General features: G+C 48.2%; 1 protein-coding gene across 6 annotated transcripts in view; it reads right to left on the bottom strand.

Moving 5' to 3' along the window:
• PTGES (prostaglandin E synthase) overlaps positions 1-14,722 on the bottom strand; it is a 56,119-nt gene extending 41,397 nt beyond the window's left edge. Inside the window, exons 1-3 of one of the 6 annotated variants that reach the window (XM_060250664.1) lie at positions 14,620-14,722; positions 14,110-14,162; positions 1,212-1,389 (exon numbers count right to left, since the gene is read on the bottom strand). In XM_060250664.1, the coding sequence (XP_060106647.1) occupies positions 1,212-1,319 (108 nt within the window). In that variant the 5' untranslated portion in view covers positions 1,320-1,389; positions 14,110-14,162; positions 14,620-14,722. Of the gene's footprint in view, positions 1-1,211; positions 1,390-13,584; positions 13,772-14,109; positions 14,231-14,279 lie in introns of those variants that run through there. The other 5 variants (XM_060250662.1, XM_060250665.1, XM_060250666.1 and 2 more) reach the window with 5 other exon arrangements.
• Between the last annotated feature and the right edge of the window lie 468 nt (positions 14,723-15,190).

Below are 15,190 nucleotides of genomic sequence, written 5' to 3' on the forward strand. Positions count from 1 at the left end.
CTAGACATGTTTACTTGGAAGAAAGCTCTCCTCCCCACCGCCCCACTTCAATGGGACTTCCATACTAGTGTGGTGAGGACCCCGGCCTGAGCCAACCTTCTTTGAACTTTTACCAAGAATCTGGCCACTCACTTGAGTCTTTAAGGAGCTCGGCTAGGGAGAAGAAACTACTGTTAATAATTGCTCCATTAAGGTTTGAAGCTTTCGACAGAACAGAATAAACAACAGGACAGATCTTTCCTTGCTGCCTTCCCCCTTGCCAGGAAACAGAAAAAGGGAACAAAATGGAAGGCGGGGGGGAGGTATAACCACTGTTCCATGTGCTTTAACATCAATCACGTCAACCCAGTTTATTTGAAAGTTCACTTCTGCTTTGCAGAGAATATTCCCATGCTTACCCCCTCCAGAACAGGTTCCAGACAATATTCCCTCTAAGCTGTGGTGTCTTGTGAGCAAAGATTCTACTTTGTGAGCTACTGGCATGAAAGTTGCGAGTGAGTTATTTGGTTCCTGCACAAATTAGTTTGCACTGATTTAGTTTGCACTGAGCTAAGACAAAAAGGTGTGAGCCGGAGGTGAAAAAAATCTGTGAGCTAGCCCACACTAACTCATCTTAGAGGACTTGTACAAGTCTGTCTAAAAATCTAGACATTCAGTCTTCAGAAGGCTCACACATCACTCCTTTTGAGTCCAGGGGTTCTTTTAAGACCAACCAAGGTTAATTCTGGGTCTAAGCTTTTGTGTGCTGGCACACTTCTTTAAGCTTGCCTGCACACAAATTCTTAGACCCAGAATTAACCTTGGTTGATCTTAAAGATACCCCTGGACTCCAACTTCTTTCTGCTGCTTCAGATCAGCGTGGCTGCTCACCTGAATACATCACTCCTTTCTTAGTGCATGGTTTTTTGTTTTTTTTTAAACCAGCTTCTCACATTAGGCAAAAAGAGGGAAAAGGGGCAGTTTCTTTCCAGAAGGAATTTTTTACCCACTTGGCAAACTCTGAAGCCACAGGCTTCCCAGTGAAGAAAAATGGCAGACCTTGGAACCCGACAAAATATGTTTTTTAGTTTCCAAACTTGTACAATATCCAGTTGCTTAAAAAGCTAGGCTGGTCTTTATAAAGGAATTTCAAACGTTCACCCCAGGAACGGGCAAAGAGGGAATAACTCTGACTGTGGAATGCCATTAAAAGTCAAGCACCAGCCACCTACCTTCTTCCGAAGTCTGACTTGCCCGGTGATGATGGCCAGAGAATACATTTTCAGGATCAGTAAAGTACCGAAGAAAATAAAAGACGAAAAGGCTTCGTTCTCCATCATTGATGGGGAGAGAAGGAATTTCCTTGCGAGAGCAGCTGGTGGTTTGTGATTTCTGGTGGATGCTCAAAAGCTGGCAAGAAAAGAAGGGGGAGGATCGATGTTAATCATCCACAAGCACTGGCTTTTGAGAGGCAAGGATCGCTGAGCAGTGAGGAACTCTGTGAGAGGGCTTCTTCCAGCTTCTGTCCTGGAAATTCCTGGAGATTTGGAAGTGGAGCCAGGGGAGGGGAGGGTCTGGGGAGGGGAGGGACCCTCATGCCATACAAGCCACCCTCCAAGGCCACCATTTTCTCCAGGGCAATTGATCTCAGTCGTCTGGAGATCGGTTGTCATTCTGGGAGATCTCCACATCCCACCTAGAGGCTGGCAATCCGAAACCCGGAGCCTACTCAAGGAGCAGAATACAGACTCAAGCTACAGGCTCAAGATGTGCTTTCACACACGCTAAATCAGGGGTGGCCAAACTGCAGCTCGGGAGCCACATGTGGCTCTTTCACACATACTGTGTGGCTCTTGAAGCTTCCATCGGCCAGCTTGGAGAAGGCCTTTGTCTCTTTAAATCACTTCTCCAAGCCGAGCCAGCTGGCAGCTTGGAAAATACAACTGAAGTTAAAGTTGCTTCCCTTCTGCCTCTCCCTCCCTCCCCTCCATCTATTTTCCTCCCTCCCTCCCTTCAAACATCTGATGTTCATGTCCTGTGACTCCCAAACATTTGACATTTATTCCATGTGGCTCTTACATTAAGCAAGTGTGGCCACCCCTGCGCTAAATAATGCAGCTCCATCCACTTCAGTGACTGTTTGGAAGAGGGTTTGCAAGTCCAGTTGTAAAGTGCATTGAAAGTGGATTGGAAGTGGACTATTTAGTGTGTGTGAAAGTGCCCCACTCCCTACTGCATGGAGATTTGAGGCAGCCAGACAACACAATGCACTTAACATGCAAACATAAGTAACGCATGAAATTCACTGCCGCAGGATGCAGCAACCAAGGACACGTTCACGGAGGAGTAGCTTCTCAATGGCTAGTAGCCAGCATTCCCTCTAAGCTGAGTTAGTGTGAGCAAGCTCACAGTTTTTTAGCCTCTGGCTCACACGTTTTTGTCTTAGCTCGGGAAAAATGGCCCCAGAGCAAACTCATCGATGCAGCAGCTCACAATTTGAATGCCAGTAGCTCACAAAGTAGAATTTTTGCTCACAAGACTCCACAGTTTAGAGGGAGCATTGCTAGTAGCCCTGATGGCCAAGTGGAACCTCCATTTGCAGAGGCACTGTACCTCTGAATACCAGTCATTGTGGGGTTTCCAACCTAGATCTGGCAACTCTCAGAAGGACCCAGGATCTGTCCCCAGCACCTCTGGTGAAAAGAGTCTTCTTGGGTAACAGGAGCAAAGAAAACTCAAGACTGGGATATGTTTGCCACCAGCTGGGCCTGGAATAAAGCTGTTTTATTGCAAGAGTTCTGCAGCCAGTGCTGAAAAGGGGTCTCCAGCTCTGGGTTTGCCTGAAGTAGCAAATATTGGGCTTTTGGACCAAAGCATGTTCAACATCCTTAACACTCGTGCAGGCTTCCTCAATGGGATCGTGTAGCTTGGTGGCAGCCCCATCCCTGAATGAGCCCTTGGAGAAGGTGATGTAAGGTGAGATCCCTCCTCACAGCTGCGTGGAACTAGCCCGTGAGTCATCCCTCCGGGAACACAGTCCCACCTCCTCTGATGAATTAAAAACAAAACCAGACTCACATTTTGTGATGCAACATTTTTCCATTCATAAAGCAGGAGCACATGCTCCTTCTGGGGAGGAAGTGAAGCTGCTCCCCCGTTATCTACTAGGACAGTGAACACAGCCAGATGCTTAGGAAACAAGGGGCTGTTTAAGGCAGGCTCTGAGGGAGAATCCTCCCTGCTCAAGGCGGCTGGAGACTGTGCCCCCCCCCACCTCAACTTTCAATCCAGCGGAGGCGAGGAGGAGGAGGAGGATATGTACCCCTCCTTCATTCGGAGTCTCAGAGTGACTTACAATCTCCTTCCCTTCCTCTGCCCACAACAGCCACCCTGTGAGGTAGGTGGGGCTGAGAGAGCCCTGACAGAAATTGCTCTTGAGAGAACAGCTCTAAGAGAACTTGTGACTGACCCAAGGTCACCCTGGTGGCTGAATGTGGAGGAGAAGTGGGGAATCAAACCCGGTTTCCCAGAATACAGTCTGTGCTCTTAACCACTATACCAAACTGGCTCTATGTACCTGGAAGCATGCAGCCCTAGCTAGTGAAGAAGGCTAGCTATGACCTGGTGTAGGACAACTAAGACAGGGTTAGGGTTGCCAGCCTCCAGGTGGGGCCTGGAGATCTCCCACTTTTACAGCTGATCTCCAGCTGGCAGAGATCAGCTCCCCTGGAGAAAATGGCTGCTTGGAAGGGTGGACTCTGTGGCATTGGACCATGCTGAGGCCCCTCCCCTCCTCAAGCCCCGCCCTCTCATGGCTCCACCCCCAAAGTCTCCAGGTATTTTCCAACACAGACCTGGCAGTCCTAGACAGGGGCCTTTAATCTTTTGGGGCCTGGGCGCACCTTTGGAATTCTGATAGAGGGTGCTGGGCACAGCCACAATATGTAGCATTGCCACCTTCAGGTTTGGAGATACCTGGAGATTTGAGGATGGAGTCCGGGAGAGTGCGGTTTAAAGAGGGGAGGGACCTTGGAAGGATACAATGCCATGCAGTCCATCTTCCAGAGCATTTTTGTCCAGGAGAAGTGGGATACATGTTTTAAATAAATAATAAGTGATTTATATAGCCTGGATAAAAGTTGTATTTTGTGGGGATCTCCAGTCCTCACCTGGAGGGTGGCAACCCTAGTTGCCACAAGAGCTGCAACCGGCAACAAAATGGCTGCCATGGCTTCCTTTTAGCCCACAGTGAATCTGCTCGGGTAGCTGCAGCCAAAGCAAATTTTTAAAAATCTCCAGCGGCCCGCCCATTTTGGCCCCCCAGGCCCCACCCATTTTGGGGGTGGGTTCTGGGAAAGTTGCTGGCAGGTGCCAGGGCACCCATGGGCACCTTCTCTGTTGGGGACCTCTGAACGGAGGGAATTGCATGTTGCTTGAGAAGTGAATTTTCTCTCTCTCAAACAAAGTCCGAATCCAGGGGCACCTTTAAGACCAATGAAGTTTAATTCTGGGCATAAGCTGCTTTCATGGGCATGCACATTTCTTCAGATACATAAGTGTGCATGCACAGAAAGGCTTATACCCAGAATTAAACTTTGGTGGCCTTAAATGTGCTTGTGACAAAATGCATTTTCTCCTGGCTGCTTGCCAACCTCCACTAGTCATTTTTAAAAAGCTCCTCACCACCGCCACTTTTCTCTGGACAGAGAGCAGGAAGAGGGATAGAATCATAGAATCATAAGAGTTGGAAGGGACCTCCAGGGTCATCTAGTCCAACCCCCTGCACAATGCAGAAAATTCACCCCCTAAATTCACAGGCTCCACATTGCTGTCAGATGACCATCGAGTCTCTGCTTAAAAACCTCCAAAGGAGAGCCCAAAAACTCCCTTGAAAGCCTGAGGAACTGTCCTAACTGTCAGGAAGTTCTTCCTAATGTTGAACCGGAAACTCTTTTGATTTAATTTCGACTAATTGGTTCTGGTCCCTACCTTCTGAGGCCACAGAAAACAATTCTGCACCATCCTCTATATGACAGCCCTTCAAGTACTTAAAGATGGTGATCATATCACCTCTCAGCCGCCTCCTCTCCAGGCTAAACATGCCCAACTCCTTCAACCTTTCCTCATAGGACGGACTCCAGACCCCCCCACCATCTTCGTCACCCTCCTCCTCTGGACCCGTTCCAGCTTGTCTATATCCTTCTTAAAATGTGGTGCCCAAAACTGAACACAATACTCCAGGTGAGGCCTTACCAGAGCAGAGTAAAGCGATACCATCACATCACGTGATCTGGACACTATACTTCTGTTGATAAAGCCCAAAATTGCATTTGACTTTTTAGCCACCGCATTACACCGTTGACTCATATTCAGTGTATGATCCATTAAGACCCCTAGATCCTTTTCACACATACTACTTCCCAGACAAGTCTCCCCTATCCTGTAACCACGCATGGGATTTTTCTTACCTAAAGGCAGAACTTTACATTTATCCCCGTTAAAATTCATTTTATTGGTTTCAGCCCAGTTTTCCAGCCTGTCAAGGTTATCCTGTATTCTGTTTCTGTCTTCTTCTGTATTTGCAACCCCTCCCAATTTAGTATCATCTGCAAATTTCATAAGCATTCCCTCTATTCTTTCATCCAAATCATTGATAAAGATGTTGAACAAAACAAGTCCCAGGACAGATCCTTGAGGCACTCCACTTGTCACTCCTCTCCAAGAGGATGAGGAACCATTCACAAGCACTCTTTGGGTGCGATCTGTCAACCAGTTACAGATCTACCTACCAAACCACATTTTACCAACTTGTCAACAAGGATAGTATGTGGAACCTTATCAAAAGCCTTACTGAAATCAAGATAAACGACGTCTGCAGCATTCCCCTGATCCAGCAAGGTAGTCACTTTCTCAAACAAAGAGATCAGGTTAGTCTGACATGACTTGTTCTTGAGAAACCCATGCTGGCTCTTAGTAATCACAGCCATCCTTTCTAAATGTTCCAGGACTGACTGTTTGATGATTTGTTCTAAAACATTTCCAGGTATAGACATCAAGCTGACGGGTCGGTAGTTACCCAGATCAGCTTTTTTCCCCTTCTTGAAGATGGGGACAATATTTGCCTGCCTCCAATCTTCTGGCACCTCACCTGTTCTCCAAAAATTCTCAAAAATAATAGCCAGAGGCTTAGAAATTACATCTGCAAACTCTTTTAGTACTCTTGGATGCAGTTCTCTTGGATGGGGAAGTCAGTTTGATTGTACCTCACCCACTTCCTTACAGATGCTAATAGATCTACTAGGAAAGACAATGGGATGAGCCAGTTCACACACCCCCACTCACACACACACACACACTTGCATTCCCTTCTTCTAGCAGGGAATAGAGGTTTGGAGGTATGAGGATGCTAGACAGTCTCCAGAAAAAAAACTCCTGGAGATTGCTAGAAAGCACTTCTCTGACCTGGGCTGACCTGGGAGCCAAAACTCCTGGGAGCCAAAAGAAAGCTCTCTTTTCTTTGGGCTGCTGGGCTGGGGAGAACTCTGAGCTCTGGTCTGCAAGCAGGCAGCCGCTGGGAGCAAGCTTCAAGGTAAGAGAAACTCTGCAAAGAGCTAGAACAGCTAAGCTAAAGGGCCTATTTTAACAGCTGCTGGCGCATGTATAGTGAGAGGATTTGCATTTCTACCAATTTATTTTGTTTGCTGTGCTAAATGTATGCTTGTAAACATTTTCTTTTTAATAAACACTTTAAACTTTTGATGCTGGGAGTGGTTCTGTGTACCACATAGATCTCCATCATTCTGGAAACACTACTTTAAAAGGGGCTCCAGGGGAGTAGCAAGCAGCTATGCCTCCAATGGTGCCCAAGGCATTAATGAGTTCCTGCAGTGGCCAGGCACTGGGCAGTGGGAGACTCAGAGGCAAGGCCTCCAAGTCTGGCAGGGAAGCTGGGAGTCCTGTTCCTCCCCACAGGCAATCCCTTAAAAAGGGCGGTGGCTACAAGAGAGGAGGGCGGGGCATCAAAGACCCTGCAGACCAGAGAGAACGCATTCTGCCACAGCACCACCAGCGCCAAACTTTGTTCAGTTGCTTCAGACCAACACGGCTTCCCACCTGGATCTCCCTCTCTAGGTAACTGATGTGAGGGCAGCAGTTCCACTGCTTCACCTGCGCTGTGCTCCTAGGGTTGCCAAGTCCCCCACAGCCTCTACCATAGAGTTTCCCTCCCAAATTGCTAGAGTGTCTGGGAAAACTATAGAGTTTTCCCGGAAGCTCCTAGAGCGGCCGGTATGCAAGGTCGCTGCCGCAATGACTTGCGAAATTCAGAGGCGAGTGACATCATCATGCCAGTGACGTTGGGAGGCGATCCCCCCACCAACCCAATGTGAGCCGGCAGGTTGGGGACATTTGCTTTATGGACATGACTCGAGTGTCGTAAGACTGGCGCTTCTTGCACCCAAGAAAGCAAAGCTTGGTTGTTCTGCCCCTGAGATGTCCACTGCTTATGGCAGCGGAGAGCACTGAGCTGCCTGAAGGCCCACCAAATCTGGCCAGAGATTCTGTATAGTGGCTATCGTTCAACACAAGGCAGACAAAGTTTTCCTGTGCAACTTGGGGCCCTTTCAGTGGGGCTTGCCCAGGAGGAAGCTAACTTTGGTTTGGGTGCAGGAGGGGTGATTATTTGCGGGAGGGGGCATCAAGCGTCTTCTGACTTATGGACTGCTTCCAGACAGGCAGTTTGAGGCGACCCAGAGATGCCTCAGAAACTGACTAGAAAAACCCGTCCAAATGAGCACATTCATTCATTCATTCAATTTTTAGCCCGCCCTTCCTGTAGGACAGGCCCACCTGCTGCCCACCTTCATCCCGCCCTTCTCGTAGGATAAGCCCACCTGCCGCCCACCTTCATCCCGTCCTCACCCCATCCTCCAGCGTCCTCAGAGTGGCTCAAAAAGCTACCACTTTCGAAGTGGTAGCACATTTCTGAGCCGCATGCCAATCGCCTCACTAGCATCTGGATGCCGAAGCGTGCAAGGGAGGTGCCTTGGCAGTGTGAACCTGCCAAGCCACCCCAAGTCGCTTCCAGCTTTTTTGTTAAAAAAAACCACAATGATTTCAAGTGCATAGGTGCATGGGCACATAAGTGCACATGTGCCTAACCAATAAATGAATGGGGAAAACTCAAACCAAGCTACAGGGATGGTGAGCTACAGCAGTCTTATTGTGCCAAGTGGCCCTGCAGACAGAATGGGAACAGCTTGCAAGGGTGCATGTGGATGGTTTAGGACACTTCTTTCTGAGCCGGCCTGATTTGGAACGCCTCCCATGTGCCCCAAACTGCCCGTCTGTAAGCAGCCATGGTAACCTATGAATTGATGACCTTCCAAACATCCTACTGTTAAGACCTTGCTGGTAATGTAGCCATTCTAGCCTAAGAGACAAAAACCTCTCAAAATAACATTTATACCTTTGTGTCTTTCAGAATTCCTGTTGAGGATGGATGTTCCTAACAGACAAATTAAGAAGAGGGGGTGAAAAGGTTTGCCAAAGTTTGATGGGGAAGGATTTGAACCCAGGACTCATTAAAATAGGCCACAACTGCACAGTGTCATGTTCCTTTTGAAGGGTCACTGGCTTTGCTGCCATCTGCCTTACTGAAGTCACATCCATTTCAATTAGGGCTTATGTAACAAGAAGCTCGCGCGATCGGCTTGCAGTGTTTATGTGCTCTGAACAGCATCCAAAATCTGGTTCCCGTCAAGCAGCCGTCCTTATGGCTTTCCAGAGGTCACTGTGAAGGGCAAAATGCAGAAAAGTCCCTCCAGCTGTTCCACAAAAGCAGGGAGGCACAGCCACTTGCTGTACTGGACTGTACCAAAGAAGCATCATTTGTTGGGCAAGCCAAGATAGGCCCTGCAGTAATTGCTATTGTTGCCCCTATTTATTTATTTAAATTATTTTGACTTATTGTTATTCTGCCTTTCAAAAGAAATCGTAAAGAAATACAGCCACAATTTCCCTTTCTTACTGAAGGTCTCTTTATTTAAGGTTGCCAACTGCATCTTGGGAAATTCCTGGAGAGTTGGGTATAGCATCTCGGGAAAGGGAGGTGAGAGAGCTCTTGGTTTGGGGAGGGGAGAGAGCTCTTTGAGGGTGTGCTGTCGTACAGTAGGGATCTCCGACCTTTTTCAGCCTTTGGAGTTCTCACACAGCATGGTGGGCACAGTCACAAAATGGTTGCCACAGGAGGCGGGGCCAGCCACAAAATGGCTGCCACGGCTTACCTTCAGTCATGCGGTGATAGAGTTGTCAGGTCCCTTGGACCTGCTGGTAGGGGATGGGAGTGAACTTACCAGGAGCAGGGAGGAACCCTGAAAATAAATGTGACATGCCTACGTGACTCAGAAATGACCTAGCCACGCCAGGGAAGTCAGGTGGTGACACTCTGGTTTGGGGACAAAACTCTATGGTAAAATTAATTTCTACCATAGAGTTTTGCCAAACATCAGAGTGTCACACACACACACCCCCTCCCAATGTCACCAATGTGCCTCCAGCACTTCTGGGTCACGTAGGCATACGACTGCCAAGCTCCCCCCGGGGGCGGAGGACCCCCATTGGCAGGGAGCAGGCCACCGGGGGGATCCCCGCCCCCAAAGAGCCCCATCGGGGTGCTTTGTGTATTTCCTGGGTTTTTTCCATCTTCCCTTTAGCCATATCCCCTCCACTGCTTGTGCTTTTAATTGGCAACTGAATATCATTATAGTGTTATAACACTGTAACAATCTATCCGGTTTTCTGAATTCCCAGCTTTTCGATTAAAGCAAAGAATAGGTCGCTAACCCTTCTTGTTGCAGAGAGATGCCTTTCCCCTTATATCTTCGCAATGAAAGTGGCAAGAAACTTATTTTTAAAAAATGAAAGTGGGGAAATCAGAGAATCTGAGAGACCATTGTTTTTTTTAAAAAAAAACCCCCAAAACTGAAAAGTCCTCTGGGGCACAGGAGCAGAGATGGCCACTGCCAAGGGGCTGTGCAGTGAAAAGACAAGGAAACCTGCCATGTGGAATCCCTGGTGCTGTGGCTTTGTATCAGCAGCAACAGCAGCAGCAGTGGGGAAGCCACACAAAAGCCTATCCACTCATGGAAAACAGCTATGCCACTGTGAAACTGACTGCCACTATGCCCCATAGCAAGGGTGGCCAAACTTGCTTAACATAAGAGCCACATAGAATAAATGTCAGATGTTTCAGAGCCATGAGATACAAACATCAGATGTTTGAGAGCTGTTGAGACAGGAGGGAGGGGAGGGGAGGGAAGGGAAGGGAAGGGAGGAAGGAAACTAGATGGGGAGGGAGAGAGAAGTGGAAAGAAAGCACCTTTAACTTTAAATACATTTTCCAAGCTGCCGGCTGGCTTGGCTTGGAGAAGTGATTTAAACTTTTAAAGAAACAAATGCCTTTTCCAAGCTGGCTGACGGGATGGTGAGGGGCCCTGAGAACCAGATAACGTGTGAAAGAGCCACATGTGGTTCCTGAGTCACAGTCTGGCCACCCTTGCTCCATGGCAATCAAGTTAATCATCCATAGGCTGAAACCCTTCCTATTGTCTACCCTGAATCTACTTCACTGGTTTTTGCACTGTAATATTTTGAGGAGAAAGATCAACACCACGCTACCTAGCTCTGCCAGAGATCCAAACACAGATCACATCGCTCCAGAAGTTCAGCAAACAGACACAAAGAGGCAACGTGTCTTTTCATCCACCAACTTCTCTAGAAATTTCCTTGTTTTCTGGGCAGAGGCGCCCCTTTTCCCCACCCCGATAAGCATCTTTGCAAGGTTCACCTGAAGGGCACCGGAGTCCCAAGCCAATGATCAAGGAACACCTCGGCTTCCCAGATGTCAGCTGCAACAATCACCTAGGAAAATAACAACAGCAAAGGCACCCAGTAATGGAGAAAGATTTAACCACAAAAGAGAGTCAACGCCCTGTAGGCCAAACATGCCCTTTTGCTGCCGCTTTCCCTGGGCTCAGCAGTTTAAGACTTGCAGAACTCTGAAAGCTAAAATTACACCTTGCCATAAAAATTGAAATTACAGAGTGGTTTGCCCACCCCTGGTTGCCTCATGGCTGGTCCTTGGGCCTGAGGGGGTGGGGCGGGAGAAGGCTGGAGAAGATGCATTTCTAGGGTTGCCACTGGCATGCATGACAAACACCTTCATCTTGTGGATCTGGGCCATCCCCTGGCCAGCACTGGAATCACCTGGCCAGCAATTGACGCTAGCCTCCATGCATGACTCGGAGTGATTGAATTTTTGAAAAATGAGTCCTGTAAGCATGCAAGCCTGAGGAAGCCACTGTGGGAAACGGGACGGTTCGGCTAGCATTCCGTTGCATTACAACACAATAGTGCGCCTGGACCAGCAAGAATTTGGCAACATCAGAAACATTTCTATTCAGCAGGGAAGTACAGCATAAGGAATGGGAGTTCTACTTTAATTGATTGATCTTTGGTACGAACTCCATGTGCTCTTCAGTCGAGTCTGCATTGCATTGAGTCTCATGTAGAGATGGGATTGCTCCCTCACAGACTTTGTAAATTACATTTCAGTCTTTTTTCAGTTGCTTTAGTATTATTTATTGCACAGCTTGTGTTTACGGTGAAGCCTTGTGCTTCTTTTGTGATGTTGTATACACAGTCCTTCCCCCCCCCCCACCTCGGTATTTGTTGCTTCGGGGATGGCAAAATACCTTCAACCAGCTCTGACCAGCCACCTTCTATGCAGAGTTGACAATACTACCTTGATGGACCTATAGACCAATGGTCTGGCTCAGTATATGGCCGCCTCATGAGAGCCAGTTTGGTGTAGCGGTTAAGTGTGCGGACTCTTATCTGGAAGAACCGGGTTTGATTCCCCACTCCTTCACTTGCAGCTGCTGGAATGGCCTTGGGTCAGCCAGAGCTCTCTTATCTGGGAGAACCGGGTTTGATTCCCCACTCCTCCACTTGCACCTGCTGGAATGGACTTGGGTCAGCCAGAGCTCTCTTATCTGGGAGAACCGGGTTTGATTCCCCACTCCTCCACTTGCACCTGCTGGAATGGCCTTGGGTCAACCAGAGCTCAGGTAGGAGTTGTCCTTGAAAGGTCAGCTGCTGTAAGAGTTCTCTCAGCCCCACCCAACTCACAGGGTGTCTGTTGTGGCGGGGGGAGGTAAACTAGTTGGTGACCGCTCTGAGATTCAGAGTATAGGGCAGTATATAAATCCAATATCTTCATCATGCACAGAAGAGGCTCTGTTGTGCCAGTTACAGGGCACAGGAATCTACTGCACAAGGAGTAACATATGTTCAAGTGCAAAGTCAAGATCACTTAACGTAGATGTGAGTTTGTCTGATCTCCTTTCAGAAAATCCCACATGAGCTGCGCGCAGAAGATGCCAAGTGTGCATTCTTGCTTTTGGAACAAAGATGCACACGGGCGGCCTAGAGGGAGGCATACACACATGCCAGACTGAAGACAGCCAATCCCTGTGCACATGAGGAATGCACACTAGAAAGCCGCCCATTCCTTTCCTCCTCCCAAACCCCAATAGAAGGAGTTTCCAAGACATCAGTCAACAAGAATTTTTGGCATGTAAACGGAAACATCTGACACAACAGACAAGTTGGAAGGCAAGCCCAGGATTAAGATATGGCCCTGCTCCAGAAACACGAGGGCAGCCTCAGCTTCCCACTCAAGAGATACCAAGAGACTTGGCGGGGGGGGGGGGGCATGAAGCATGGAGGGAGGGGGTTGGAGGGAGGAGGGACCTGAGCAGGGTATAATGCCAGAGTGGGGGTGTCAAACATGCAGCCCGTGGGCTGGATGAGGCCCCTGGAGGGCTCCTGTTAGGCCTGTGAGCAAGTCTGCTTCCTTCTCCCTCGCTCTTGCTTCCTTCGGTGTCACAGCTTGCTTTGCCGGGATTTCTCTCAGCACAAGAGCTACAGAGCAAAGTCTCTGTTTTCTCCATTGGCTGAGGCTCCTCTCTTGGGGAGGGCGGGTGGGGGGAGGGAGAGCTTTCTTTGATACTGACCACAATCTTGCAAGAGTGCTAAAACTTGAAGCATGTTTGTAGTTATTAATTCATGGTGATTGCGATTGTTTGGTTCAGCCTCCAGGTGGTGACTGGAGATATTCTGGATTTACAAATTGTCTCCAGGTGGCAGAGATCATCCGGAGATCAGTTGTCAAAGTGGGAGATCTTCAGGCCCCACCTGAGGTTGGCAGCCATGCTCAAGGTAACACAGCTGCCTAGGCTGGGCCCCGCACAGGCCAGACCAGCGAGGCTGTGCTCAACGGCTTGCCAGCATTCCCTTCAGGATTCTGCTAATGAGAAGTTCAAAATTCACCTTGCAAAGGGAAGGCCACTTGACAAAAGGAGCGCCACCACATTTTGCTGTTATTTATTTATTCTCACAAGTATTTCTACCTCACCCATCTGCCCTTATAAAGCAGCCAACAAATTAAAACACACATAATACAATCGCATTTTAACTATTAATACCAACAACAACAAAACCTCGCATCATTAAAGCAATTAAAACAAGTGCCAGCATACATACCAAAAATGTCCTAAAACCAGCAATTAAAACACTGGACAAAAAGAAGAGATCATCAAACGAGATTTTAAAAAGACTTCAGAAGATGGCAACAGATGCTAGTTAGTCTCATGAATACTTTTCGGCCTGCTAAGTTTCAAAACATAAAGCCTTATAGCAGGGGTGGCCACGGTAGCTCTCCAGATGTTTTTTTTGCCCTGCTAAGTTTCAAAACATAAAGCCTTATAGCAGGGGTGGCCACGATAGCTCTCCAGATGTTTTTTGCCTACAACTCCCATCAGCCCAACCAGCATGGCTGATGGCTGGGGCTGATGGGAGTTGTAGGCAAAAAAACATCTGGAGAGCTACCGTTGGCCACCCCTGCCTTATAGCACTACAATAAGTTCAAGTGCTAAACTGAATTTAGTAGACATTGATGTGTGTGTGTGTGTGTGTGTGTGTGTGTACACTCCCCCTCCAACCACAGGCAGGAAAGAAACAGAAATTTTCTAGACAAATGAATCTCTCCATTTCTTAGGCCAGACTTACCGATACGAAACCTTTAGTGGGTGCCAAGGAAAACAGCTTGAGCAAGCAGAAGACTGTCGCAATACAAAGACAACCTCAGTGAGCCAGCTTCATCCTCTCAAAGGGTGACCCAAATCCCCTCCTAGCTGCTCGGACAAAATCAAGAATAAAAAAAAAAAAGAATCAAGCACCTCTCAATTAGTTCTTTATAAAACTGGAAAGCTATCCCACGACCTTCTTTATCAGCCAATCAGTAGCAGAGGCGGGCCTTGATCTGCTCCTCCCTCCTGGAAGTTCTTGCCTGGAGCCATCCCAAACAGTACCCTGCTTTAGGGCTGCCAACTACCGCCCCCCTCCCAGCTCCTGCGCCTTTAACAGCTGCTTGGAGCACATTTTAATCCTTGAATTCCGACTGTGAAAAACTAATTTGCTCATTTCTAGGGGTTGAGGGGAGGCTGTTGCTGAAAGCACAAGAGCAAGCCTGGGCTGAGTTTCCTGGCCAATCGGTCACCCTATCCTGCTTCCACAAACCTGGGGATCCTAATCCCACGACTTCCCCAAATAACAGCAGAAGGCTAGGAGAGTCCTTCTTGAGAAGTCTGTCCTCTGTGGAGTTCAGTGAGGCTGACTTCCAAGCAGAATGATCCTTTGCACACTTTTAAAGGACAGTAGCTCTCCTGGGGTCTGGACCTGGCAACACTTAGCTTAGGAGTCACAAAGCTACTAGGGGGATCTTAAAGCAGGGGTGTCGACTCGTTTGTTATGAGGGTCAAATCTGACATGTTAGGCCTTGCCAGGTCGAGCCATGTCAGGTTGGGCTGGGCCATGTGTGTACCTATTTATGACTAGGCAGCAGAGATATAAACTTTATAAAGGACATAGACAAACACAATGTAAAAAAAAAAACCTTAAAACAATCTTCTAACATTAGCACTTGTCTTAGAGGTGCTTTCTTTGTATCTCTCCCATGCCAGCCAGGGAACTGGGCAAGGGAAGCTCTGGCTCTTTCCTTCCTTCCCCAGGGGAGCAGGAGGGGGAGGAGCCTCAGCCAATAGAAGGAAGAGAGGCTTGGCTCAGTAGCTCTGCTGTGCAATTGAGGGAG

Source organism: Heteronotia binoei, chromosome 12 (assembly GCF_032191835.1).
Source record: "Heteronotia binoei isolate CCM8104 ecotype False Entrance Well chromosome 12, APGP_CSIRO_Hbin_v1, whole genome shotgun sequence".
Classification (NCBI taxonomy): Eukaryota; Metazoa; Chordata; class Lepidosauria; order Squamata; family Gekkonidae; genus Heteronotia; species Heteronotia binoei.